General features: G+C 41.4%; 1 protein-coding gene across 4 annotated transcripts in view; it reads right to left on the reverse strand.

The window, feature by feature from the left end:
• The window catches only part of ARID3A (AT-rich interaction domain 3A), an 86,173-nt gene that overhangs the window by 24,272 nt on the left and 35,076 nt on the right, over window positions 1–26,825 (reverse strand). For all 4 annotated transcript variants that reach the window (XR_014025810.1, XM_081322665.1, XM_081322666.1 and 1 more), the window contains one exon: window positions 6,597–6,669. Coding sequence is in view for 3 of the 4 variants with exons in the window: in XM_081322665.1 (XP_081178791.1) it covers window positions 6,597–6,669 (73 nt within the window). In the remaining variant the exon portion in view is untranslated. The remainder of the gene's footprint in view (window positions 1–6,596; window positions 6,670–26,825) is intronic.

Below are 26,825 nucleotides of genomic sequence, written 5' to 3' on the forward strand. Positions count from 1 at the left end.
AATTGTGGTTGTACACTGAGGACTACCTGGGTAAAAATGGGCTGGATCTTTGATTAACCAGGCTCTCTTCCAAACCCATTGAAGGGTGTGAACAATGGAAAGGATGTGACAATGTTTCTTGGGTGTGATCCCTCAAGATTTCTGGAAACCTTTTCTGTCAGAAATGAGCCACCTGTAAGATGTTAAAACATTTATTCCAGCCTGCACTGGGATGGTTTCATCCCAGTGTATTTTAAAACGAAGAGTCTATATATATTGCTGCCACATACTCTTTTCTTTTTTAAAAAAGGTAAAAAAATACATTGTCTGCCTTTATTATCAGCTTTCTGGTAGTTTTACTCAGCAAATGGAACTTAGTTGAATGGATTATTTTTTTAAACTCCACATCAACAGGATTGCAATGCATACCTTGAAATGCTCAGGATTTCAAGAGTTTTAGGGATGAACCCCATGGATCTGACAAAAGTACAGGCATGGCAGTTTGGGCCCATAATGATCTGGCCTCATAAGCTTTCTGATTATTTAGGGGGGGGGGAGAGAGGAGGGAGTGCTGCTTCATGGGCAGCAGAGAGGAGAAGACCCAGCAAAGATCCAGACGAAAGGTACAATGGTTTTTCAGAAATTTTGTTTGCTTCTCATTCTCATTTTTTTTCCTTTTTAATTGATTTCTCCTTTTATTGATTTATTGCTTCCTTAAAACAAAAAGGAACAATTTTGAACAGGGGAAAAGTGGGTGGGCGGGGAGGGAGAAAAACACCTTATTGTGCAGCATAGTTTTACTGCAGGAAGGCATGGCACACTTTCCGGGAGTAAAATCTATTTGAGCCAGGGCAGCTGGGGCTCAAATCCTAGGAGGTATTTCTGAGTGAAGGAATTTCCTTCCTATTTCAGTCTGCAGAATGGGACCAGCAGCAGGGCTCCACTCCTTGCTGGGAAACACAGCAGACAGAAATCCGGCCACTGCCCCCTCACCATGGAAAAAGGCATCTGACAATCCTCACATTTGCAAAACGTACCCAAAATAAGAGAGTTGCTTTGAGAGTCAATTTCCCCCCCCCCATACACACACACACTAGCTTTTTAGAAAACTCCACCAACTGGTTTTATGCTTGTCCTGCTGTTAACACTACCTAGATTCACATTTGCTGATTGTTGAGTTGGCCCTACATGCTTATACTGTAAGCAGGGGGGGGGGAAGCAAGAATCAGTGGAACAACCTGCCTCCAGAAGTTGTGAATGCTCCAACACTGGAAGTTTGTGTGAAATGGTATAGGGTTTCCTGCCTGAGCAGTGGGTTGGACTAGATAACCTCCAAGGTGTCCTCCTCCTCCTGCTGCTGATGGTGGTGGTGATGATGATGATGCAAAATGTATATGCCTGGCAGAGACCTTGGGCAATTTTAGTCTAATCTAGTGTGTTTTGCAACCCTAGGGAATACAGTGAAATTTGTTTTTCTGGTTTCAGGACTGCTATTTGTAAAAGCAACTTTTTTCTGTCATTGGGGTTGTCTGGAGGAAGCATCTTTGAGGTTGCTTAGTAGTCCAGTGAACCAGGATTTTTTTCAGTTTGGCAGTTTCCCAGTATGTTGGTTAATATAGTGGTTAAAGCACAGGGCTAGAAATCAGGAGACAGTGAGTTCTCTTTCTGTCTTAAGGCATAAAAGCCAGCTGGGTAACTTTGGGCCAAGCACTCTCTCCGAGCCGAACTCACCTCACAGGTTTGTTCTTATGGGGAAAATAGGAGGAGGGAGAACTATTTGGTATGTTCGCTGCCTTGAGTTATTTATAAAAAGTAATAAAAGTTGGATATAGATAATATTAAAAATAAATAAAAAAATAAAAAAAATCTCCAGTCACTACCCCCAAAGGAAATGGAAATAGGGGTCTATGAGGAATGCTATGAGGAAGAAAGGGGGCCTAAGGCTTAGCACTGTGCTAATCGTTATTTGTTGTTTTGACCCGTTTGTCGAATAACCCTTAGTAGCTGGCTCATACATCATGCTGTGCCATGAACTGTAATATATCAAATGGCTATGTTCATACCTATGACAAAGCCAAACTATCTTATGGCTCGTGAACCCAGCTTACGGTGCCACCAGTCCTCTGCTGAATTCCATTTGATGCCTTCACTTAGAAATGGGTTTTGATTCTGTCCCACTAATACATCAAAACTCCACAGTGCAAGTTGCAAATTGCTAAACACCCCTTGCTTTGGGATGTGGAAGGCGTTGGGATGCGGAAGGCCGCACAGATTTGCAGGTATTTGTGGCCTCCAAGAGTCTTTGCTCTTGTGTAACTCATCACCATCTCTGGAATCATCACCATCATCCCTCCTCCTCCTCCTGCAGGATTTAAACTGCCTCACAGCTATATCCTCCAGGAATTCCAGCCATTTAGCTTAGTGCTCCTTTCCTGCTTCAAAAACATGTTGACAATTGTTCATGCGGCCATTCTATGTGTCCCCCACCCCCGGGTGTGCCCCTCCCTTTCCCCATTAAATACAGCCCAGGAACATACTAGGCTACCTCACCATTGTTTGCTTAGATGGCCTGGTGCTGGGTGGGCGAGCCCCTCAAAGGATATTAAGCCTCCAAAAAACATCCCTGTAATTTCCTTTCCCTGCTCTCCCACCCCCTTTTGTGACTTCTTACATTCCACACAAAGAATCCCCCTCCCCCACTTTCTCTGGGCTGGCCAAGGCCATCTGCTTCCCCCCACCCCAACCAGATTCCTTGACTTAGGGCAATCTTTCCCCTCCCCGCCTTTATCAACACATTTGAGAATCCTCTTTCTGGCATTACCAGTTGCATTTTGTTGATCAGCTCAACTAAGATCTATCAGAGAAAATAATCAGGGTCTTTTTTTTTACTGGGATTATACACTGTGGTTTGGCATAAGCTGTTCTCTGCAAACCTACCTGTTGTGGCTTATAAACTAAGGGTAATGGCCTAGGTTATGCAAAGGAAGTTACTATGACTTGTTCATTAAGCATGCTTAGTGGGTTAGTATCAGATGGCCAAGCCTTTTTTCAAAGTCTATACAACAGCCAAGGATTGCACTATCAAATAGCTGAGGGCAAATTACTGTACTGAGTAAAAGTAGCTCAATAAAATTTTTAAAATAATAATAATAATAATGAAATAAGTATGCTATTTACTTGATCCCACCAATAGAGGAGAAAGTATCTTAAGTTTTCCCTTTCCACTTGTAGTCCTGTTATGATGACCCTGTAACTCTAAAATGATTGTGTGCCATCAAGGCAATGTCAACTCTTAGCACATAGATTTTCTATGAAGCAAATTTTAAAGAATGAGGCCTATGACAGTAACATAAAGAACCGTTCAGTCCTAATTTAGCATAATATCTGAAGGCAGCCCAGTGGAGACTGTGATATCACTAGTGTACTCGGCCCTGAAAGGCCATCTTTTGCAATGGACCGTTAGTTTCTAACAAGATGGGGAAGAAGCCTTTGTTTTAAAGATGCTCAATTCCAACAGCTGCTCTGCCCAATCAGATTCTCTCTTCTGCTGCTGCCTTCTCTGCTTTTGGCCCAATTCTCTTGAGTCCCAAGGTTCAAAGGCAAACAAGTTTAAAGAGTCCTATCGCTTTACATGTTAACTCTAATAAGAATAATAACAGGTTTCTGTAATAGGAATACACATGTAGGCTGTACTCATGACAACAACTAAGCAATGGTGATGAAACAAGGAAGGGAGACCCAGTGAAACCCCAGATTTGCTTCAGGCACACCTATAACAGTGTACTACAACAAGGTGATTTTCAACTCCCATCATCCCCTGCAAGCAAACCCTTTGGGCTCTACTGTCTAGCAATTCTGGGATCCAGCACACCTGCAGGGCATCAGGCTAGAGAATATTCTTGGATTCCAATAATGGGACTTCCTTGGCACTCAACTGGGAGACAATTTTCCCTCCAACTATCTAGGTACTTCTCTTTATATTTAACTTGGGGGAAAAATCAGAACTATACTTAACATTAACGTTTAAATTTCAATTTTTCCAGATCTGTGAGCAAAGAGCCCTGCCCCTCTCGACTCCGGCATCCCCTCAGTCTCACATGCCCAAGGGGCCCCCATCTTCCAATTAGTGCTGGAGCCAGCTGCAAGCCATTGCTGGCATTTATATTTTCAAATGCAGAAGGACCATTATGTCTTCCAGCATGCCTTGCTGCAACCAGAGACCTTTTTAAGATTAGGCCCAAACCTAATTTAATTAAGTCTGCAAAATGCTTCCTGTATCCTTATCCCAAAGACTGTAACAAGCTGCAGACAAGGGTTCTTTCCAGTGGCCCTGCCATCTCCAATCGTCTCCTTCCTTTAACATGAAGCCCGTAAATGACTCATTATTTCTGATCATGAAAACCTGCTCATTATTTCTGCAATCTTTCAAAGGAAGCATTCTCCAACTTGCTGCTCTCCCCAAACATCTTAGATTACCACCTGGCAATATGACCCTACAATTAAAAAAAAATCTTATTTGCTGTTTGAATCAAAATGCATACTTTCACAATGTTCATTCCTTGTTCCTTCCCAAAAGTTCTCCAAATGGACCATTTTAGTAGTTATACAAAGGACGCAGTGTGAAGTACCTAATGAAGCTATGCAGATTTTGTATTTTTGTATTATCTAGCAGTGGTTCAGTGGGTTAGGATGCTGAGCTTGTCGATCAGAAGGTCGGCCGTTTGGCGGGTCGAATCCCGAGTGCCGCGTAGCAGAGTGAGCGCCTGTTACTCATCCCAGTTTCTGCCAACCTAGCAGTTCAAAAGCACGTAAAAATGCAAGCAGAAAAATAGGGACCACTACGGTGGGAAGGTAACAGCGTTCCGTGTGCCTGTGGCGTCTAGTCATGCCGGCCACATGACCACGGAGACGTCCTCGGACAAGCGCTGGCTCTTCGGCTTTGAAACGGAGATGAGCACCGGCCCCTAGAGTTGGAAACGACTAGCACGCATGTGCGGGGGAACCTTTACCCTTTTTATTATCTAGCAGTTTCAAGAACTTAATGCTTCCTAGTTTTGAAAACTGTTATTAAGAAAAAACCCAACATATTACAGGAATAGCTGCTTTTAAATCTATAAAAGTCTGTACAATCTTAATCTATAAAAAGGTAGCATGAGGGAATACTGTATCTTAATCGTTTCCACCAACAGAATCTCACACTGAATATACCTTCTCTTTGTTCACTAATTTGAGGACCTCTTTGAATTCTTCATTTCTTTCACTAATTTAACCAGGTCCAAAACAATAAATTGGTAATTAGAGGGAATGGTGAAGCTGCCTTATTTACATTTCAGAAAATAATAGAATTGACAGACAAAATTGGTTGCATCATAAAATCCAGATTTTAGTCTGAAATTTAAGTGGAACACAACTGACTGGGACACCAGAATAATTACAGAATGTGATTATAGAATTTACACAAAATGCAAATCTTTATTTACACAACTATTTATGTAAGGATTGTTTTAAATTAGTGGCCCAGAGTATAATAATACCAGATACTTTTCCGTAGCTGGACATTCTTCCTACCAACAGCACAAATCCCAGGATCTATGTCAGGGGTCTTCAAACTTGGCCCTTTTATGACTTGTGGACTTCAATTCCCAGAATTCCTCAGCCAGGCTGGCTGAGGAATTATGGGAGTTGAAGTCCACAAGTCATAAAAGGGCCATGTTTGAAGACCCCTGATCTATGTAGTAATGTTTCTCTACAATTCTGAGCAGTTGGTTTCTAAACATCGCATAATTCCTCGCCAGATGAGTATCATCATTAATATAGGCCCAGTGTATTGATAAAGACAAAGACCCTTGTCTGCACTTATTCAAGAAAGGGTCCATTCAGACAACATGCTAGGATAGGCCATTTAAATCCAATTTGCTTTGTGCACCTAGAATCTTGGGAGAAAATCAGGTAAGGCAAAATGCAAAACTGGGCCTGTTCTAGTCACACCATCTAAATGTTGGTTTTGTCCCCCACCCTCCCCTCTTGCAGGCATGGGAAAAGGGAGAAATGGGGACAAAAAGAGGAACGTGAAGACTTCCCCATTGTGCCCATAGCAGCTCTGATTGTAACACACACACACACAAACACACACACACCTGAAATAAAAAATACAAAAAAAAATGAAATCCCTCTCCATTTACCAGTCATTACATGGCTACTCCTAGAATAATTGGGCTTCATCTTGGCTTTCTCAATAGTCTGGTGCTGGCTTACTGGTCAGTTACTTACCACAGTTCAGAGCAGACTGGATCAGCAGAAGTATCGAGCATAAATTTGTTCATCCATCCGTCTGTGGTACTTTCACTGCTCTTTTAATCCAAGTATTTTAACTAGCAGCATCTTCCACAGGATCAAGAAGACGGAGACTATTCCCATGTCTTATATCTGATCTTTGAGAACTGGAAATCTAGGATTATGGGGAGCCTTTTACATGCAAATCTACTTTCCTTCCCCAATTCTGGAAGAGTCACCCAATTACGGGACTGCTACTTGCTCTTTCTCTCTGCCTCTGAACTTGGCAAGAGCCCTTAAAAGATAATCCGCAGCATGCCCTGGAGATAGGAAAGAAAGCTCACCTCGTTTCTGCATAAAACTGAAGAGGTCATCCAGGAATTCCTTTCTTTTCGGATCTCCATCAAGTTCATATAACTGCAGAGAGAGACAGAGAGAGAGAGAGAGAGAGATTGATTGATTAAGAAAAAAACAGAACTGCTTCAGACACTTTTCTCCAACTTCTCTAATATTTCTTGTATAACGTAGACAACTAGCCCACTGAAGCTAGCCTATAAACAGAGGGGCCCAGGGCTAAATCTGATTCTAGGTTTCTGTGCGCCTATGTGCATGTACAGAGGGAGAGAGGTGGTTTTTTTTTTAATAAAGCCTGAACTCCCTGGCTTGGTTCAGAGGTTGCAGCAGTTTAGCTAAGCCTCAACTCCTACTCAACTCCTTTTTCTAATGAGACATTCTGCAGCTATTACAAAGTGCAAGATCAGCAATTTGCAAGGGCATAAGCAATGGTCACCCGGATAACAGCAGACAAACAAGCACGAGGCACCCAGCCAATTTTCTCCTCCTCCTTCCTCCCACCAACTGGCAAAGAGAAATCTGCTTTCTTTCAAGGGATAGCCAAGCAACAGAATAAACTCCTATTTTGTCCTGTGTTTGGCCATTCCGGATTTCTTGCCTTCCTAATTCTATGACCAAACATTACCCAAAGAAGCCTCATATTTTAAAATGTTAGACGTTACAACAAATAAAAGGCACACACACAAACATATCCCGGCCAATTAATCACAGAAATTTTTTTTATTGTTTGATCAAAGCTATTGTAAATTAATGGAAATGCCAGTCTAGCTCAAGCTTTTTAGTTAAAAAATGGAAAGAACTACAAAGGTTTTGGAATAAACAACAATACTGTATCCATGAATATTGCTTCTCTTTTATTTACTATGAAAGAAGGCGACAAGACAATGTGATTATCTGTAGGTAATAAGATACTTGCAACACTCCTAGATGGCATCTATGGCCTGCCAAAATCAAAGTATTTTTTTAAATAAATTGAAATGTTTTATGGGATTGCCAATTCTCACAAAATTTTACTGTTCTTCCCTGAGAATCATGCAGGACTTCAGTAATCACACAGGAGGATATGGCTGAAATCCCAAATGTTTTGGCAACCCTGTACAGTTTTATCTTTTAAAAATTATTTAAACATTTGTTTTGATTTTCAGTAAAAAAAAAAGTTTGCCCATCCCTTTGTTACAGCATAATGATACTCTTGTCCCTTTAAAAATTGGGAAATGCAAAATAATCTAGTTAGAAGGACATCTTAGAAGAAGGAACCAAGCTTCTCTAAAATATGAACAGGAAAATGCCTTTTCAGCAATAATGCTATATATTGGAATACATACCAACCTTAAAAAAAGTTTTCATTCATATGCAGATTTATGCACGTTTCATCTGATCTCATCTCATGTACAATTTCTTAAAGTCCTAGCAAACATTCACCAAGGTAAATTGGAAGGAAATGTAGATATGTAAGAACTGAGTGAACTCAATCAGATCATCTCTATCCTTTGTCTCTTAATCCCATCCCTAAATCCTAAAAATTGCAAACCAAAACAAAACCCATATTATTGTCTCTCCACTCTGAATGGGGGTTGGGAGTTGTAAAAGGGAAGCTGGTGGGCTCTACAAGCCTTCCACTCCCCATTTTTTGCATTCCTGGCCTATATCTTCCAAAGGTCTCATTTATAATCCTGCATTGTCCCCAAGTACCTAAAATGCTAAATATTAAATGGCTGGTAAAATTGTGAGATGTTAGTATGATGGATCCAGAGGAGGGCAAAATGTGGAAGGCAGATTTAAAGTTTTCAAACATTTTCTTTCCAATTCAACGTTTTCTGGAAAACTCACATTACAACATAGGAAGGACAAATAAAAAGAAGGTATGTGTGTTTTGCTTCTGTGGGCACCAGAGACAGATGCCAGCCATGAAAAAAATCTCTGAATTTTAAGCTGAACTGGAGGATCTGTGTCTTGGAATATATGGGAGGCAATGTCATACAGCTAAAGAAATAAACACAATCTGTTTTTCTACCCCGTGGATTAATTCCATCTGCTACGCTAATAGTGTTGGAATTTTGCATCACTGCAGGAACAGAGCACAAACAAAACAAAAAAGTCCTCTTGCATCGTTCTTTGATAAGTTTTCAAACGGAATGTGAAATTGAGAAGAAAAAAAATATGGACCACCTGCTAGCAAGAAAAACATGTGTTCCACTATGCACCAAGTAAATTGGAGCACACTTTTCCTTTGCAAAAGCTGAGTGAGCAACTGCTTTGTCATCGGTACATCATATAGACCCTTTGCTGCAACAATTCCCTTTGCATGCAGGAACGCTCTGCCCCTGATGTGGAGAACATGTGTGCCCCACTGTTCTCAATTCCCAACTATTAATAGCCTTCAATCAGCAAGAATGTTCCTTACTGGACCAGCTGCTGAGCTTGGATGGCCTCAGCTTGTCCTCATCACATCACCCCACATAAATTTTGACACTGCACATGGTTACAGCCTTCAATAGGTCCAATCTGTAGGATCCACCTCATGTGAAAAATTAAACTAGATAATTTTGCCAGAATCTATCAATGGAAAGATTCTGGGAGATGTGGAGAAAGACAGTGAAAATACTTATTATCAGGGCTTTTTTTGTCATAGAACGCCCAGAACGGAGTTCCGGCACCTTTTTTGGATGGAATCTTGTAGGGTAGGCAAGGCGGTTTGTATGACGTGTGTGAGTTCCGGCACCTTTTTTTTTCTTAAAAAAAAAGCACTGCTTATTATAGTTGAAAGTATTGAATTAAATGAACTTAAACCAGTTCCAAAATAGAATAAATTTCCAAATTAATAACAGTACTGATAAAACAGACTGATTAAGCAAATAAAACAACGGATAGCAGAAAAGCAAAATTGAAACTTTCCACAATTTGTAAGAGCAGATGGTGTACCATTTGTCTGAAATGGTATCGGGCAGTGATGACGAACATTTTAGAGACCGAGTGCCCAAACTGCAACCCAAAACCCACTTATGTATGGTCGGGTGCCGCGTGGGCGTGGCCCATTGGCTGAGTGTGTCCCATTGGGTGGGCGTGGCTGTGGTGGTAACGGCCGACTGGGTGGGACTAAAAAGTTCGATCAATCAATTCCAACTTTGCAAGATCTTTTTTTTCCTACGAGAAGTTGAAATTGATTGATTGAACTTTTTTTTTTTTGAACACGGCAGCAGAGGCCTAAAGCGAAAAGGTTTTATAAAACCCAGCTTGAAGGCCCAGGACTGGGGCGATGGCGCGTGTGCCCACAGAGAGGGCTCTGTGTGCCACCTGTGGCACACGTGCCATATGTTCACCACCACGGGTATAGGGTTTCCTGCCTGAGCAGGGGGTTGGACTAGATGACCTCCAAGGTCCCTTCCAACATCACCATCAGCAGCAGCAGCGTTATTATTATAGCATATCAACAACAGCAGAGTACTAATACACACTAAATTATGGAAGTGAGATTTCCACAACTTGAATGCAAACATTTAGAACATTTAAAAAGGAAATACTTCATTTCCCTATTGATCCAGCCCTTCTGGATGGGACAAACAGGAGAGCCTCCACACTTTCCCGACACAAACCAGGGCCTACATTTGGCAGGCCCTTGAAAGTGACCATTTAGGGCTTAAAAGAATAAGCCATTAGCAATCAGAAACGTGCCAAGCAATGCAACACTCTCTTAACATAAATTCCTGCAGATACTCTAAATGATAAATCCCATCCAACTAAGCCAACTGGGATTTGCACGCCTTCCAACAAAATATAGGTGCTCAAACATTCCAATGAGAAGCATCATATTTCCAGAATCAGTTTATCTGAGATCAGGTTGGAATTATTTCTTCAGGGGATTCCTTTGGACATGCTAGCCTGGGATTTGGGGGCTGGCATTCCCAAGTCCAAGGATTCTCAACCTTTCTTATTCAGGGACCCCTTCTGAGCCTAATTTACCTCCGTGACTCCCCTCATAATTTCTATAAGCTAGAAAAAAAGGTTAATTTACCATTTGCACTGTTCATTACAGGTAGGCCTTGACCTACAACAGTTCGTTTAGAGACAGTTCAAAGTTACAATGGCACTGAAAAAAAGTGACCTGTGGCTGTTTTTCACACTTATGACTGTTGCGGCATCCCCATGGTTGCATGATCACAATTCGTATGCTTTGGCAACTGGCATATATTTATGGTTGCACTGTCCCAGAGTCATGTGATCAGCTTTTGCAATCTTCTGATAAGCAAAGTGAATGGGAAAGCCAGATTCATTTAACAATTGAGTTACTCACTTGACAACTGCACAGATTCACTTAACAGCTATGGCAAGAAAAGTCATAAAATGGGGCAAACTCACTTTACAAATGCCTCATTTTGCAACGGGAATTTTGGGCTCAATTGTGGTCATAAACTGAGGATTACCTATACTTTAAACTGTACCATGAAATGCCTGTGGCTCTCTAGAAATATGGTGTGGCTCCCTTGGGGATCACATAACCCACATTGAGAACCACTGCCCTAGTCATGTGGAAAGTGCCAGATTTCTCAATCTCTGTGTGTGTGTGAGAGAGAGAGATGCCTGCAATGAAGAAGCTGAATTTGAAAATGGACCAAACTGGACTGCAGGATCTGTGCTAGAGCTCCTTTGGGATCATAGAAATCTTTCTACCTATCTTTTGCAACCTGATGCCATCCCGAAGCATTCAAGTCAACTTCCATTGGCTCTCTGATTAGGGAAGCTGAAATCCAACACGTTCTCCTGCTTGAGCAGGGGGCTGGACTAGAAGACTTCCAAGGTCCCTTCCAGCTCTATTCTATTCAAATTCTAACATCTGGAGAGCACCAGGTTGGGAAAGAATGTCTACCATGCCAGTCTCATGGAAATAAAAGGATATAAAAGAATGTGTACGGTATGTTGTACTGCAGAAAGTCCCTTGCTTCCAGTCATTCCTCCACTGCACAGGAAAAAGGAGTTGGTAGGTAGCTCAGGAACACTATTTTCCAGCCTTTTAAGACTCACATCAATTCTATTCTAACTTTTATCAGGCTGCAGAAGACAGGAAGAAAAGAGATAGGCCGTTTTAACCATTCAATCTGCTTTAAAAAAACACAGTTTCATTGATTCCTCCTGTTCCTGAATTGATTTCATTCCAACTGGTGATTTGTAAGAACCGGGTGTGTTTGCGTGTTCGCTCTCTTCCCTTTGCTTTGGATGAACAACTGGACTCTTGAAACAAAAGGAAATTTGTCTGATAGATAAATATCTGTTTAAAAAAAAACCTCAAACACGTGAGTAACACATGGCTGATCATCAGGAGAAAAGTACACAAATGCCTGCCCTTGATTGCCTGGCAAGCTGATCTCGGAATGGAGGAAGACAATTGGAGAGGAAAGAAGTGGCATTAAAGACAAACAGAAAAGTCCTCTACATAAAGGAAGTGTGCATATTTACAGGTGGAAAATATATATATATGTGTAGTCTAATGGATCAAGGTGCTAGACTAAGAGCAGGCAGACCCAAGTTCTAGCCCCTCTCGACATTCACTGAATGACTCTGGTATAGTCCTTCTCTCTCCACCCAAGACTGGGAACATGAAAAAAAAATCTATCAAACCTCACTAGTAGATCAGCGTAGTAAATTACAGCCCATAATCTTCAATGGACTGGACTGATTCGAATTGATAACAAATAATAGTAATATGAAAATGGAAGCAGAACTGAAAGGAAATATATGATTAAGTCCCTGGTGTGGGCAGAGGAATGTGAAATAGATCAGTAAATAAGCTTTTGTTTAGTCCCCCAAACTACTAATAGCAAGAATTTGGGAGAGGCCCATTCAAGGCTCCTTGGTACACAGACTATTTAAGGGCCAAGCAACATAAATTTAAAAGTGGGAGGAGGGGAAGAAACCCTGGTTTAAATTTCAATACAGCTGTTAAATTTCTCTCTGCCTACTTATTTTGCAGGGTGGTTGTGAGGAGGTGGAGCGGAGTGGAGGCCTATGCATTCTGCCTTTAAGTTTTTATTAATTTACAAGTGTGCACAGAATAACAGCTGAGAAATGAAGGGAAGGCTCTTTTCACATGTCACAAAACTAAATTACATTCAAGGGAGAATCAACTAAACCTGATCCTCCATGAAAGGGCCTATTGTGATGCATGCCTTCACAAACACAAGCTTACATGAGACAATACACGTATTAGATTTGGCTTGGCCAACCCAGCCTCCCCTACATGAGCTCCCTTCATTTCCACCTGGTGTGTGTTTCGATACTTTGCTGCCCACAGAGGGAAAGTACTTAATAATCATGCGCTCTACATGGGGCTAATCTTGAGCGTTCGGAAGCTACAGCTGGCGCAAAGTGTGGCGGTGGGTGCAGTTCTGAGGGCCCCTAGAGTGGCCATGTTACACCGCTGCTTCAAGGTCTTGGTCATCACCTGCCTGACATGCGTCCAGTCTCACCCCAATGGGACTGGTCCTCCCCACCCGTGCCAGCAGAGGGCATACTGCGGATCCTGTCAGCCAAGGGATTTCAGCTGGCAGGATCTGAGAGAAAAGCCTTGTCTGCTGTGGCCCCTACTCTCTGGAAGGTCTTACCCTCTGAGGGGAAATTGGTTCCCATCCCCCTGACTTTTTAAAAGAGCCTCAAGACCTGCCTCTGCCAGATGGCTTGGGCACCCAATGGGGGAGCTTCATACCGGATGGGGCTAACTAAAATTCAACCCCACCAGCCCAGCCCACCCCACCCACCCCCTTCTTTGCCATTTTGTGTCTGTGATTTTATCTGTGGTTTTTACAATGGATGATTTTAATGCTTTTCGCTGTGTTTTTTTTATGCTGTAAGCCGCCAAGAGTCATTGGATCTGAGATGGACAGCAATTAAAATTTTTATAAATAAATAAATTCATTGGCGAGAAATCATAAAATAAAGGGTCTTGGTGACAACTGTTAAGAAAGTGATAAATTCTGAACGCTCCAAGAGAGCAGCATCCACACACTGGAGCAAAAATGATACGCTTAGCTGTAGAAATACTGCAAGCAGGATGATGCCGCAGGAGTACTGAGGATGAAAGGCAAAATAATGACAGCCTTTAAGCAAGGAGATGGAGGGTGGACCATATATCAAATTAGCCTTTTCTTTACACAGCCATGTCCTGAGACAGTAAGGACACACTGCATGAAGGAGTGAGCAGATAATATAATGCCTATACTTTAGCCTCACTATTCGCAATTTGTAAATAAGTGCAATTATTTAAATCTGACCACTATATCCACATCTTCTTGGAGAAGCTTCCCTGCTGCTACTCTTCAAGAATGTCATTATTCATTGGGCTTCCCCAAAAAAGTAACTCAAGTCAGCATTGCCCAAAACTTTTGAACAGCAAGCTCACTGCTGTTATTTTCAGTGTAAAGAATTGGCTCCATTTTTGCTAGCAGTTCCTTTCTCATATTTCTGAATGAGATATTGGCCCAAGCAGGTATTTTAATTGGAAAGACAATAGAACAGCAACTCTTTGAGAAAAGCACCAAATATGTTTTTCTGGGGAAAAAAACACCCTCCAGTGAATAAAAGGCAGTTAGCCTTTTCTAATGAGAAAAAAGCAGGGCAGCAAGCTGATTTGGGAGTATTCTGTTTCATATCTAGCAAAGCCAGAAATTGCTCTACATGCATCTTTTCAAGTCCAAAGAGAAAAGGTGGAATGAAAAGGCAACAAGAATAATATCCAGAATACAGATATCGCATCTTTCTTTGTACAGGGACTAACAGCAAAATATTCAAATAAGTATTGCTCAAAAGCTCAGATATCAGAAGAGAGGGCTGGGGGAAAAAGATAATAAAAATTGAGGAACTGAAAAGCTATTTGCGTACCAGGTTACATGCGAAACCAAGAAGCCCGTTAAGCTGCAGTTTCAAGGGCTGCTTCCTGTTACGCCAGGGGACTGAAGTGAGCAGGTGTGCTGGGCACCCATCCCCTTAGCTGGGGCCATTTTAAAATGACACTCCCCTCATACCAACCGGCAGTCTTCTTTCACCACCACGCACACACGTTTCAGAAAGCTCTGATGGGAGAAAAAAAAACCCATCTTCTTACAGCTAAGCGGCCACTTGAAGATCACCACTGACAGTATTTGAGAGATTCCAGTATTTGAGAGGTTACCACAAAGAAGAGGGGGGTCAAGCTATTCTGCAAATAATCTGAAGGCAGGACAAGAAACAATGGATGGAAACCAATCAAGGAGAGAAGCAACCTGGAATTAAGGAGAAACTTCCTAACAGTGAGGACAATTAACCAGTGGAACAGCTTGCCTTCAGAGGTTGTGGGTGCTTCATCATTGGAGGTTTTTAAGAAGAGACTGGACAGTCACTTGTCTGACATGGTATAGGCCGGTCTCCTGCTTGAGCAGGGAGTTGGACTAGAAGATCTCCAAGGTCCCTTCCAGCTATATTCTGATTAAACTGCAAAGAGGCCTATCACGGCAGTAATCCATTGGATCACTTGGAGGCTTGACTTGTGCAGGGTGTAAAGGGCTGATCCTAGAGGCTGAATCTTCCAACAGTACGGATAATGGAAGCCTCACTTTGGGCTTAGGAATTGTTCTACTGCATTATGAGGAAATCTTACTAGCTTATTTTTTTTAATAAAGATCTTAAAATTTCATTGATGCTCTTTTAACAATGAGATAGTTGCTCATGTTCCAAGCTTCCCTATGTGCTCTCAAGCTTAAGAATTGTAACAGCATCAACCCATCAAATCTTGCTATCTGGTTTCTTAGGAGAGGAATTTCTGAGCTAGACAGCTTCTAAACAAGAAGCTTCCAAACAGCTAAAAGATTCTACTAACACTTTTTCCCATGAATTTGTCTTTCACATTTTTTTAAAGTATCAGCACATCTTGTGTCAGTGAATTTCACAAGCTGATTCAGTACTCTGGGAAAGCATAGTGCCTTTTGTTTCCCTGGATAAATGCCTTGGGCGATGAGTTGTAAAAAAATATCACATTTGCAGATGACACAGCAATAGGAGGGACAACAAACACCTTGAAGGGCGTCATCAAGATCCTAAAGGTCCCGGACAAGCCCAGAAATCAGCATTTCAACCTGAATAAATGTAAAGTCCTACACTGGCTCCCAAAAATCAAAGACATGAGCATAGGATAAGCGGGACTTTATTGGGCGACTCTTCTTATAAAAAGAATCAGACTGTCCTGGCAGATCACAAGCTGAGCATGAACCAAGAGTGTGGTATACCTGTAACGAAAGCAAATGCAATCCTAAGATGCATCAAAAGAAGTTAAAGCATGTGTCCAACTTTAGGAAGGGCTTCGATAAACTAGAGCTAAAGATATGATAAGAAGCCTGGAAAATGTATGAGGAGTGGTTGGAGACACTTAGTAGGTTTAACCTGGAGAAGAGAAGGCTGTAGAGGGAGTTGTCCTTAGGTATCTGAAAGGTTGTCAGGGAGAGAAAAGTTAGAATTCTTCAAATCATTCCAGAAATTGGGAGAGGAAACAATAAGCTTAAATTACAAGGAAATGGCCTATGAGGGGGGGATGCAGTGGCGTAGCGGTTATGACACTGGGCTTGTGGACCGAAAGGTTGGCGGTTTGAAACCCAAATATCATGTTATGGGGGAAGCTCCTGTTCCTGCCCCAACTTTTGCCAACCTAGCAGTTTGAAAGCACGCAAATGCGAGTAGATCACTTTGGTGGGAAAGTAAGAACATTCAGTGTGCTTCAGAGTATAGTCATGCCGGCCACATGACCACAGAAGCATCTTCGGACAATACTGGCTCCCATAGCTAGGAAATGGAGATGAGGACCGCCCCACAGAGTCCAACACGACTGGACAAGGGAAGCCTTTATCTTAAAAAAAAAAAAAAAATCAGATATATATCAAGGAAAAATCCCTAATTATAAGAACTGTTCAACAATGGAACAGATCATGTTGAGAGCTGGCTAAGTGGAGGCTAGATGGCCATTTGTCAACGATGTTGTATAGTAGTGAATTCCTGCATTGGGAAAAGGGTTGGATTAAATTATTTCAAAGGCCCTTTTAACCTTTACCTACCGTATATGATTCTATGAAAGCCGTTACCAAAAGTTACTATAGAGAGTTTCAGTTATTATGCAAAAGATTTTTGTCCATTCATCTCTCTCTCTATGTCATTAGTAACTTTTAAAACCAGCCCTGAAGTCTTTAATTTAAATAATGTATACACCACTCCCATTTGTGGCCCTAGGCAACTTATAAGTATTCAAAACAGTAAAATAAATTTCCTCACAGGGCAAGATTCCAATCCCCTGTTGTTTTGCAACAACTTCCAGAGAGACAATTATGCTATTCTATTGCAGCAAAACCAGATAGTCTTTGGACACTAACACATTTATTACTTTTCATTGTCCTTTTCTGAACTCCCCTCTCCAAATTCTCTAATTTTTTTAGATATAGTCAAATGAGATTGTAGCTTAGATGTGAATTTTGAAAATACATTTGGGTTCTGGCAATTTCCTCCTTTAATGGTTTTCTAATGATTCCTTAGGTGAAATTTCCTCTTTTGCACTACCACCTCTGGACAATAATCTGTCTTTGAAATGAGCGACAACCTTTTGAGAAGTTCTGTACTCCTACCCCACTATTATTGTCCCAAATGCAATTTCTATTGCTGGTCTCAATCTCTAAAACACCAGTTAGCCAAAGCTTGTCCTCAGCATAAGAAATTATGATCGTTATTAATGTTCCAAGTCCCTGGAATAACCACATGGCTAGGAAATAAATTATTATGTTAATATTTATTAACTAAATTATGGTTATTACTGGCTGCCATACCAACAAATCTTGGACAGCACTTAGAAAATCTGCTCATTGACAACATTTCCGTCTGCCAATTGCAAAATTGCCACATTGCTTGGATCTGCACATAGGCTACACTGATACAGTACCACATCCTAGATTCTTGGGAACAACTCCATATATATGAAGGACAACAACAGCTAAAGGACAGGCAGCTGTGACTTCACCTTGTTGCAAACAGATAATAATTACCCATTATACACAATCAGTATTGATAAAATCACCATCAGTCAGTTGATAGGAATAGCAATAGCCCTTAGACTTATATACTGCTCCATAGGGCTTTACAGAACTCTGCAGTTCTTTGGTAGACAGTGGGCGTATTGGCACCAACAATCTGGGTACTCATGACCTCAGAGGGATGGAAGGCTGAGTCAACCTTTAGCCCCATCAGGATCGAACTCCAGGCTGTGGGCAGAGTTTGACTGAAATACTGCATTCTAACCACTGCACCACCAGACCTACTATGATGATATTTTAGTATTGTTAAACAATAATATTTTCTTGTCCTGGGTCCTTGGGAAGGATTCAATAGGTAGCCAAAAATGCCAAATCTAGTCTAAACCTCTGGCTGATTGTGCAACCAAACATAATAATAACTATATACAAACATGTCACTTGTACCAACAGGAGAGTTTGAATGAAGAAGATCACTGCAAATACCTGGGCATCCTTCAAGCTAATATCAAACACACTGAAATCAAGAAGGGTAGAGGTGAATAAATCATGAGGGCGAAGATCTTAAAGTGCAAGTCACTGGAGGAAATACCATCAAACTGGCTTATAAGAAAGACCAAATGAAGAATAGAAGAGAAACATGGCAAGGCAAAGTATTTCATGGCCAGTACATTAAAAAAAAACCCTCTACCAGTAGCAAGCAAAGCTGATAATAAGACATGGCAATGGCTAAAAGCAGGAAAGCTGGAAAAGGGACAGAGGAGCTAATTCTGGCTGTACAAGACCAAATCTTAAAAATATATGCATACAAAGCCAGATTGGAGAAGACAGCAACAGACAGCAAATGCTGCCTCTGCAAAAAAGCTAAAGAAACCGTGGACCACCTAATTAGCTGCTGCAATAAAAACACACAGACTGACTATAAACAATAGTAGCAACAATGGTGCATTGGAATATGTGCAAGAAATACCATTTGCCTGCAAGCATGAACTGATGGGATCACAACATAGACCAGGCATGTCAAACTCACGACGTCACATGACATCGCACAACGTATCGGGACTTTTTCCCCATTGCCGGCAATGGGGTGGGCGCGATTTCGGCGTGACATATCTGGCCCATAGGCCGGCAGTTTGACATGCCTAACATAGACAAAGAACTAGAAAACAAAGAAGGTAAAGTGCTCTGAGATTTTAGAATTCAAAGAGACAAGCATCTGTCACATAACACCACAGACTTAGACAAAAAAGGCTTGATAGTGGATGCTGCAATACCTGGAAACAACAGAAGAGAAGAGAAAGAACTTGGGGGGAAAATCACAAATAGAAGCAGATCGATATGGTAAAAAAAAAAGTAAAAATAGTACCAATAGTAATGGGTGCCTTGAATGCAATTCCAAAACATCAGGAGCACCATCAGCATTGACAAAATCAGCAGTCAATTGCAAAAGGCAGCTTTGCTCAGAACAGCTTATATCCTGTGATAATACTGTAGATTCCGGTGTATAAGACAGGTGCTGAAAATTTAGGGACAGGGCTGGCTGGAAAACCTGGAGCGGATCTTCCATTTAGTCTGCACAGGGAAAGTGGGACCAATTGGAGTAGAAGCTGCAGTCTGTGATTTTTTACAGGCTGGGGTCTGGGCTTCTTTCCTTCTAAAGGTGAAGAGCAGCTGTAGGCAGGTGGGGAATGCAAGAGCAATTTGAAAGGCAGGTGGGGAATGCGTAGCAGAGCAGCAGTTTAGCTCTAAGGACACATTTGACTCAGGAACTGGGCGGGCTGGCTGGAAAACCTGGAGCGGATCTCCCATTTGGTCTTTTTTTTAAATCCCATTTATATCCCACCCTTCTCCGAAGACTCAGGGCGGCTTACAATTTAAAGCACAAACCAATGTGCTTAGCAATAGCCTTCATTCTATGTATATGCCTGCTTATTAGAGCTTTCACCCCCCCCCCCACAAGCAGCATTATTACAAAGTCAGCTTATTGCTCCCAACAATCTGGGTCCTCATTTTACCTACCTCGGAAGGATGGAAGGCTGACTCAACCTTGAGCCTGGTGGGATGAGAACCTGCACTAATTGCAGGCAGCTGGTGTTACATAAGGCTCTGCGCAGGGAAAGCTTTAGAGTGAATTAGGAAAAGTGAAAAAGTGAATTAGGAAAATAGGAAACGGTTGCTGGAATTGGGTATGTGTAGTTTAACGAAGAGAAGGGTGAGGGGTGACACGATAGCAGTGTTCCAATATCTCAGGGGCTGCCACAAAGAAGAGGGAGCCAAGCTATTCTCCAAAGCACCTGAAAGCAGGACAAGAAGCAATGGATGGAAACTAGTCAAGGAGAGAAGCAACCTAGAACTAAGGAGAAATTTCCTGACAGTTAGAACAATTAACCAGTGGAACAACCTGCCTCCAGAAGTGGTGAATGCTCCAACACTGGAAGTTTTTAAGAAGAGACTGGACAGCCATTTGTCTGAAATGGTATAGGGTTTCCTGCCTTAGCAGGGGGTTGGACTAGATGACCTCCAAGGTCCCTTCCAACTTCTTCTTCTTCTTCTTCTTCTTCTTCTTCTTCTTCTTCTTCTTCTTCTTCTTCTTCTTCTTATTATTATTATTATTATTATTATTATTATTATTATTATTATTATTATTAAAGTTTAATCCACTTGCACTGTTTTATGTTTACATGTTTGATGACAAACAGCCTTATGTTTATAAGTGACAGTTTTCCTACTAAGTACCTGCATGTCATAAGCATTTGAATTAAAATTACCATATTAAAATCAAATCTGATGTTTTTTAATTTTTATTTGGTGTGCGTTGGAAGAGGGGTAGTCTTATACGGCGAGTATAGCCCAAACCCTATAATTTAACAGGAAATGTAGGGGGTCGTCTTATACGCCCAGTCGTCTTATACGCCGGAAAATACGGTACCATTAACACCATTAAATAACAACATCAGCCTATCCCAGGACCTTGGGAAGGGCTGAATAGGTAAATTTAAACACCAAATCCAGTCTAAACATTTGGCTGAATGTGCAACTAACTATAACTTTATTAAATTTATATGCTGCCCAATTTTCAACAATTGTAGGTAGCTCACAATAACATTTGGTATTTGCCACCATTGCCACCATTTATCTTTCTTTTAAACAGCCTTCCCTAGACTAGGGTCCTTAATGGGTGTTGGACTACAATTCTCATCAGCACCAGCCAGTATTATTTATTTATTTTATTTATTTTAATCCCATTTATATCCCGCCCTTCTCCGAAGACTCAGGGCGGCTTACAATTTAAGCACAAACCAATGTGCTTAGCAATAGCCTTCATTCTATGTATATACCTGCTTATTAGGGCTTTCACACACACACCCCAAGCGGCATTATTACAAAGTCAGCTTATTGCCCCCAACAATCTGGGTCCTCATTTTACCTACCTCGGAAGGATGGAAGGCTGAGTCAACCTTACCATTGACTAGGTTGGCTAGAAACTGATATGAAGGGTAACATAACCTACTGGAGGGCATTTAATCAGAGCAGTGCTCTCTGCTACACTAATTATTATTAAATATGGTCTGAGCTGTTACCCATTTATTTATTATGTTTTCATCCCACCCCTCCCAAGGAATTTAGGGCAAAAAAGAATGGTTTCTTTTATATTTCATTATCATGCTTCTGTGACATAGAAACTAATTGTCCCCAATTCTTCCAGTTTGTTTCTTAGCTAACCAGTGTTCATGTCACACACAAAGTTATAATTACTGTTAAGCATCCCACTATATGTATCCCAGATAGCACAACAAATCATACTGAACGTTTTTCTAGTCTCCCTCTCTTTTGCTAAATATTCCAACAATGATAGGTCAGCAACACATCAGGCAACACTTCCTTTTGTCTTTTTAAAATAAAGCCACAGTGGCCTGATCAGATTTGTTTTTGAAAAGTATCCCTTGCACAGGGAATGAAAAACAAAATCGGAATAGCAGAGGTGTTGCTACCAGAGAAATTGCCTTCTGAGGCTGGTCTTTCACATCATGTCTTTTTCTTGGAGGACTAATGTAATGGCTCCTTGTGTTTTATCAATTAGCCATTAGTCTAGATTTGGGAAAACACATTCAACTTTGATTAAGATATAATCATTAGGTTATAGATATAACCAGATATAAACAGTGGTTAACGTACTCCTCTTCACCAACATTTAACTCAGACAGCTTCACTTGGAACAGCCTACATTGTGATAACACCATTAACACCATCAAATAACAACATCAGCATGACATGATCACAGTAGGCTCTTAGCCATACCACGCTTAGCATGCTGCATAACAGGTATTTTATATTGCACCACTATATTGTTGTTTTAACCATTCAGTTGTGTCTAACTCTTGACAACTCCATGAACCACTATATTAAAGGTAAAGGCTCCCCCGCACCTTCGTGCTAGTCGTTTCCAACTCTAGGGGCCGGTGCTCATCTCCGTTTCAAAGCCGAAGAGCCAGCGCTTGTCCGAGGACGTCTCCGTGGTCATGTGGCCGGCATAACTAGACGCCAAAGGCGCACGGAACACTGTTACCTTCCCACCGTAGTGGTCCCTATTTTTCTACTTTCATTTTTACGTGCTTTCGAACTGCTAGGTTGGCAGAAGCTGGGATGAGTAACAGGCGCTCACTCTGTTACGCGGCACTTGGGATTCGACCCGCCAAACTGCCGACCTTCTGATCGACAAGCTCAGCGTCCTAACCCACTGAGCCACCGCGTCCCTCTTTCCACTATATTAGGATCATCAATATGGCAGCTGAAAAATTTCAAAAGCTTCAAAATGCATAGCTACATATATACCATGAAAAGATTCCCTTTGGAGTAAGCCAACTTTTAGGACAGGAAAAAATCAGTAACAGTAATAAGAAATTATTATTGAAGAAATTAAAATCAAGACAAAGGAGGAAAAAAGTGAAATCTAACTGCATTTAGTTCACATCCATACTTTTTATCCATACAAACCATCCTTGTTTCCACCATGCTTGTACACCATTTTATATACTGCTTTTCAATGAAAAAAAATTGTTTGGCTTCTTTTCCTCCATTTTGTCTTCCCTGTTTATATAGTCATATCATATAATAATTTCCTTTGTCGGCAAGAAATCTCTCAAGCTCCATATTTCCTTCTTGGCTAAATGCTTACTTAAATTATATAACTGGAAAGAGAAAAAAGGAAGAGTATTGGGAAGAGAAACAGAATGTAATGTCTAACCAGATTAGCTAGAACTTCAAATCTAGCTTGGCATCCTTGCCATCTTTACTCTTCATTTTCATTTCTTGTTTTTGCTATTATAAGCAATTTGCCGGAGATTTATTTTCTTTATTTATTTATTTTTCACATCTTTGAACCACCCATCTCCCTCAGAAGTTCTAGGTGTTAGGTGCTATATATACCGTATTTTACGGCGTATAAGGCGACTGGGCGTATAAGACGACCCCCGACTTTTGAGAAGATTTTCATGCGTTAAAAAGTCGTCTTATACGCCGGAAAATACGGTACTTAATATATCATTCTTGCTATTACTACTACTACTAGATGTGAGGTTTAGGAATGGCCACCAAGCAAGCAGCACCATTTCACACAATAAAGATTAACAGTTCTGAGTTGGGTACTTGCTTAAGAGGAACAGAGGTGATTCAAAATTCACAAGCTCAGAGGCTTCTCAGGGGTGTTTTGTGGAAATATTAAAATATGCTGTGCATGAATAGGATTGGGACTGTAATCCCAAATATCTGGAGGGCTGGTAAAATGTGTGTGTGTGTATATGTGTGTGTTAAGTATTGATAAAATCATGCACACAGCACACCACAAAAATGGCTACCCCAGTGGAAAGAAGCTGTTGATAGGATCCTAGGGATGCACGGCAACCTGACTCCTTCCAGCCACCACCACCACCACCCCTTTGTTTTGGGGAGGCCAGCAGCAGGTGCCTCTCACCTCCTCCATTTCAGTCAGCTTTACCTGGAGACAGGAAAGACTTTAAAAGAGGGGAAAACGACAAAGCTTGCTTTTCACAAATCAGGGTCTGAGGAAAAGAAATGCCACAAGAAGCTTTCTCCTTTTCAACAATCCTCTGAGAGGACCTCCTGGGCTTTTAGAACAGTGTGTGCTGAGCAGGCCCTGGAGTTTATTTATTTATTTTATTAAACTTATATACCGCCCTTCTCCCGTAGGACTCAGGGCGGTTCACAAGGTTTTTTAAAACAATGCAACAAGTTACAAAAATTAAAAACAATTAAAATAATTACACTAACCTTGAAATATAACACAATTACAATTAAAAATACAATTAAAACCCCAGTTGGTGTGGGTGTGGGTGTGAGTGGGAGGGGCAATATCTATCAGCCCTGATCAGGCCTCAGCGCCACCAGGCCTGATGCTGGGAAACCATCGGGATGGGAATCGTTGAAGACTCTAGAGGTTTTTTTTAAAAAAAAGAGTAATAAGTTGGGAAAGGGAAGCTGTTTCTTCATTTCCTGTTTAAAAGAAGCCTAAGGAAAAGGGAAAGGTCACTAGAGCAGGAAGGCCATTGAAAAGATAATGTAAGAGTACAAGAGGTTCTAGACAATCTCTCCCCCCCTGCTCCTTAAATGATAAACAGTTCTTTAAAAATGACTTTGCAGAATTTTGGCAAGTAATCAGTTGTCACCTTGGTGAAGCAGGAAACAAAGCCAACTCTCCTATTCCTAAATCCCTTTCCTGTCTGGACTAGGTTTCCAATCAAGCCATTTTCAGGGCCAAAAGCGATGCAGGCCAGGGAACTTGGGTTCTGAAGCCCAAGGAAAGGATAGATAGCCCTCTGCTTTAATTTGGATTCCTCCATTGGTCCCTTCCCCAACTCCACTGAAGAGTTAGGCAAACAATAGGGGTGGATAACCATGGAACCTTTACAACCTGTGGACTTCAATTCCCAGAATTCTTGAGCCAGCATGGGTCAGAATTCTAGGAGTTGAAGTCCACAGGTCATAAATGGGTCATAGATGCCCACCCCTGCTTTACTTTAGAAGATCTCCTGAGTGCCCTTCCCCTCTCTACATGCATACCCTCTGTTAGTAACATTGGGTAAGCTTAAAGGTGCCCACAAGATGTCTGAATATAGAGACAAAGAATTCTGAATGATGGAATGCTAAAAGAATTCCTGGCCCCAAGATACTTTCTCCTATGCTTCGCCTTAAGGTTTGCTTTCAGTGGTAGGATAAGAATGCTGAGAGAAAATTTATTTATTTTATTTATTTTATTAGATTTATATACCGCCCCTCTCCAAGGACTCGGGGCGGTGTACAGGGCAATTAAAACGCTAACAACACACAAGGTATAAAAATTAAAATAAGATTGGACTTCCGGTGGCTGCGCGGCGCCGGAGACAGCCTTCCCGGGCTGCCCGCGGCTCAGCTGAGTGTTTTTTCGCCCGAAACAGCGCCGATCAGCTGTTCGGGCGAATTTGAAGCCCCCTCCTCGGGAGAAGAGGAGGGGGTGAGGCCCCAGGTAGGGGTCGAGTTCTCCGGGGCCACCTGAGCTTGGAGCTTGGGCGGCTGAAGGATTGAACTCCCCCGAAGCCTGGGTTGTTCCCAGCTGGCCAGCGTCTCTGCTCCGGACTTCTTGGAGCAGAGCCAGGCGTCTGCGACCACCCCTGCCTGAAGAAAGGACTATGGATTAAAAGGAGCAGGCAGAGCGGTACAAGAGGAAAAGGTGAAGAGGATTATTTTATTTTACTCTCGAGCTTGATGGACTTTTTAAACTTTAAGTGAAAGTGCGTCACAATTGAAAGTTAAAGATGGCGGCTAAACCTCCCCCTAAAACTCTTCGGAGTGGTGGATCTTCTCCGGTGCAACAATCATCATTACAGGCGTTGCACCCTCCTGATGTATTGACACCGAAGGATTTACGAGATGCTTTGGATAAACATGCCCAGGTACTTTTGGAATCAATTAATCAATCAATTGGTGATAAATTTGCACAGATGGAGGAGAAATTGAAGAAGTTGGAGGAGAGAATGGAGGAGAGGATGGAACAGAAGTTCAGGGTGATGAAGGTAGACATTTTGTCTTCAGTGTATAAAGTGGCTGAATGTGTGGAAGATTTGGATGAAAAAGTGGAAGATTTGACTCAAAAGAATGCCATATTAGAAGCAAAAGTACTGGAGAATGAAGATTTAAGAGATAAAATGGATAGAGAATTGAGTCTTGCTCAATATTTCCAGATGCAGTTTGCCATTAGAATCAGAGGTTTAAAGGAGAATATTAAGGAAGATCTAAAGCAGCTGGTTTCTGAGGCTCTTGAAGTGGTATTGAATCAGCCAGCATCCGAAATAAAAGGAGGCATGGATAAAGTGTTTCGTGTGAACTCATGGATTGCTAGACAGAGAAAGTTGCCTAGAGATGTGGTGGTTTATTTTGCAAAAAGGGAAATTAGAGATGAAGTTATACAAGCTGCCTATGATACTAAAGTCGTGATTGCTGATCAAGAAGTTCTGGTTCTAAAAGAAATTCCTCCAAAGATTTTAAGGAGAAGGAAGGATTTTACATTTCTTGTGCAAGAGCTCAAGCAACGAGATATAAGGTTCAGATGGGAGATCCCAGCTGGGTTGATGGTGATGCATGAAGGTAAAAGGTACCGTCTGGTTACTGTGATGCAAGCGCGTGATTTTTACAATAATGTTTTAAAAGCAACCCCATTAACACTTCTGGAAGCTGCAAAGGGATTTGGAGAAGGAGAACATCAAGAGGCTGAAGATGGACAGACAGAGGAGAATGGTGCTGGAGGAGATCAAGTTATAACACCTTTGGATGATCCCAGAGAACAGAGGGTGACGCGTGCTGCTTTAAAACGATCAAAAAAGATAAAAGAACAAGAACAGCAGAAGTCTATGGAACTTTCACAACGTACTTACAGCCAAGTAGTGGGAGGTGGGAAAAGATTTGGGTGAGGAATGTAAAATTTAAACAAGTTTGAAATCTAAGAGAGAATTTTTACAAAATGTTTTATAGATGTTATTTAGATTTTAAAAAGCTAAGTATGTATCTGAATTATTAGCCTAAATGTTGGAGGTGCGGTGATGAAGACGTAATATATTTTCATATATGGTGGACTTGTAAAAAGGTTAAGGCTTTTTGGATAAAAGTCTGGTGGAACATACTAAGTTGATGTTGAATTTAATT

This window comes from Vipera berus, assembly GCF_964194415.1.
Source record: "Vipera berus genome assembly, chromosome: 1".
NCBI lineage: Eukaryota > Metazoa > Chordata > Lepidosauria > Squamata > Viperidae > Vipera > Vipera berus.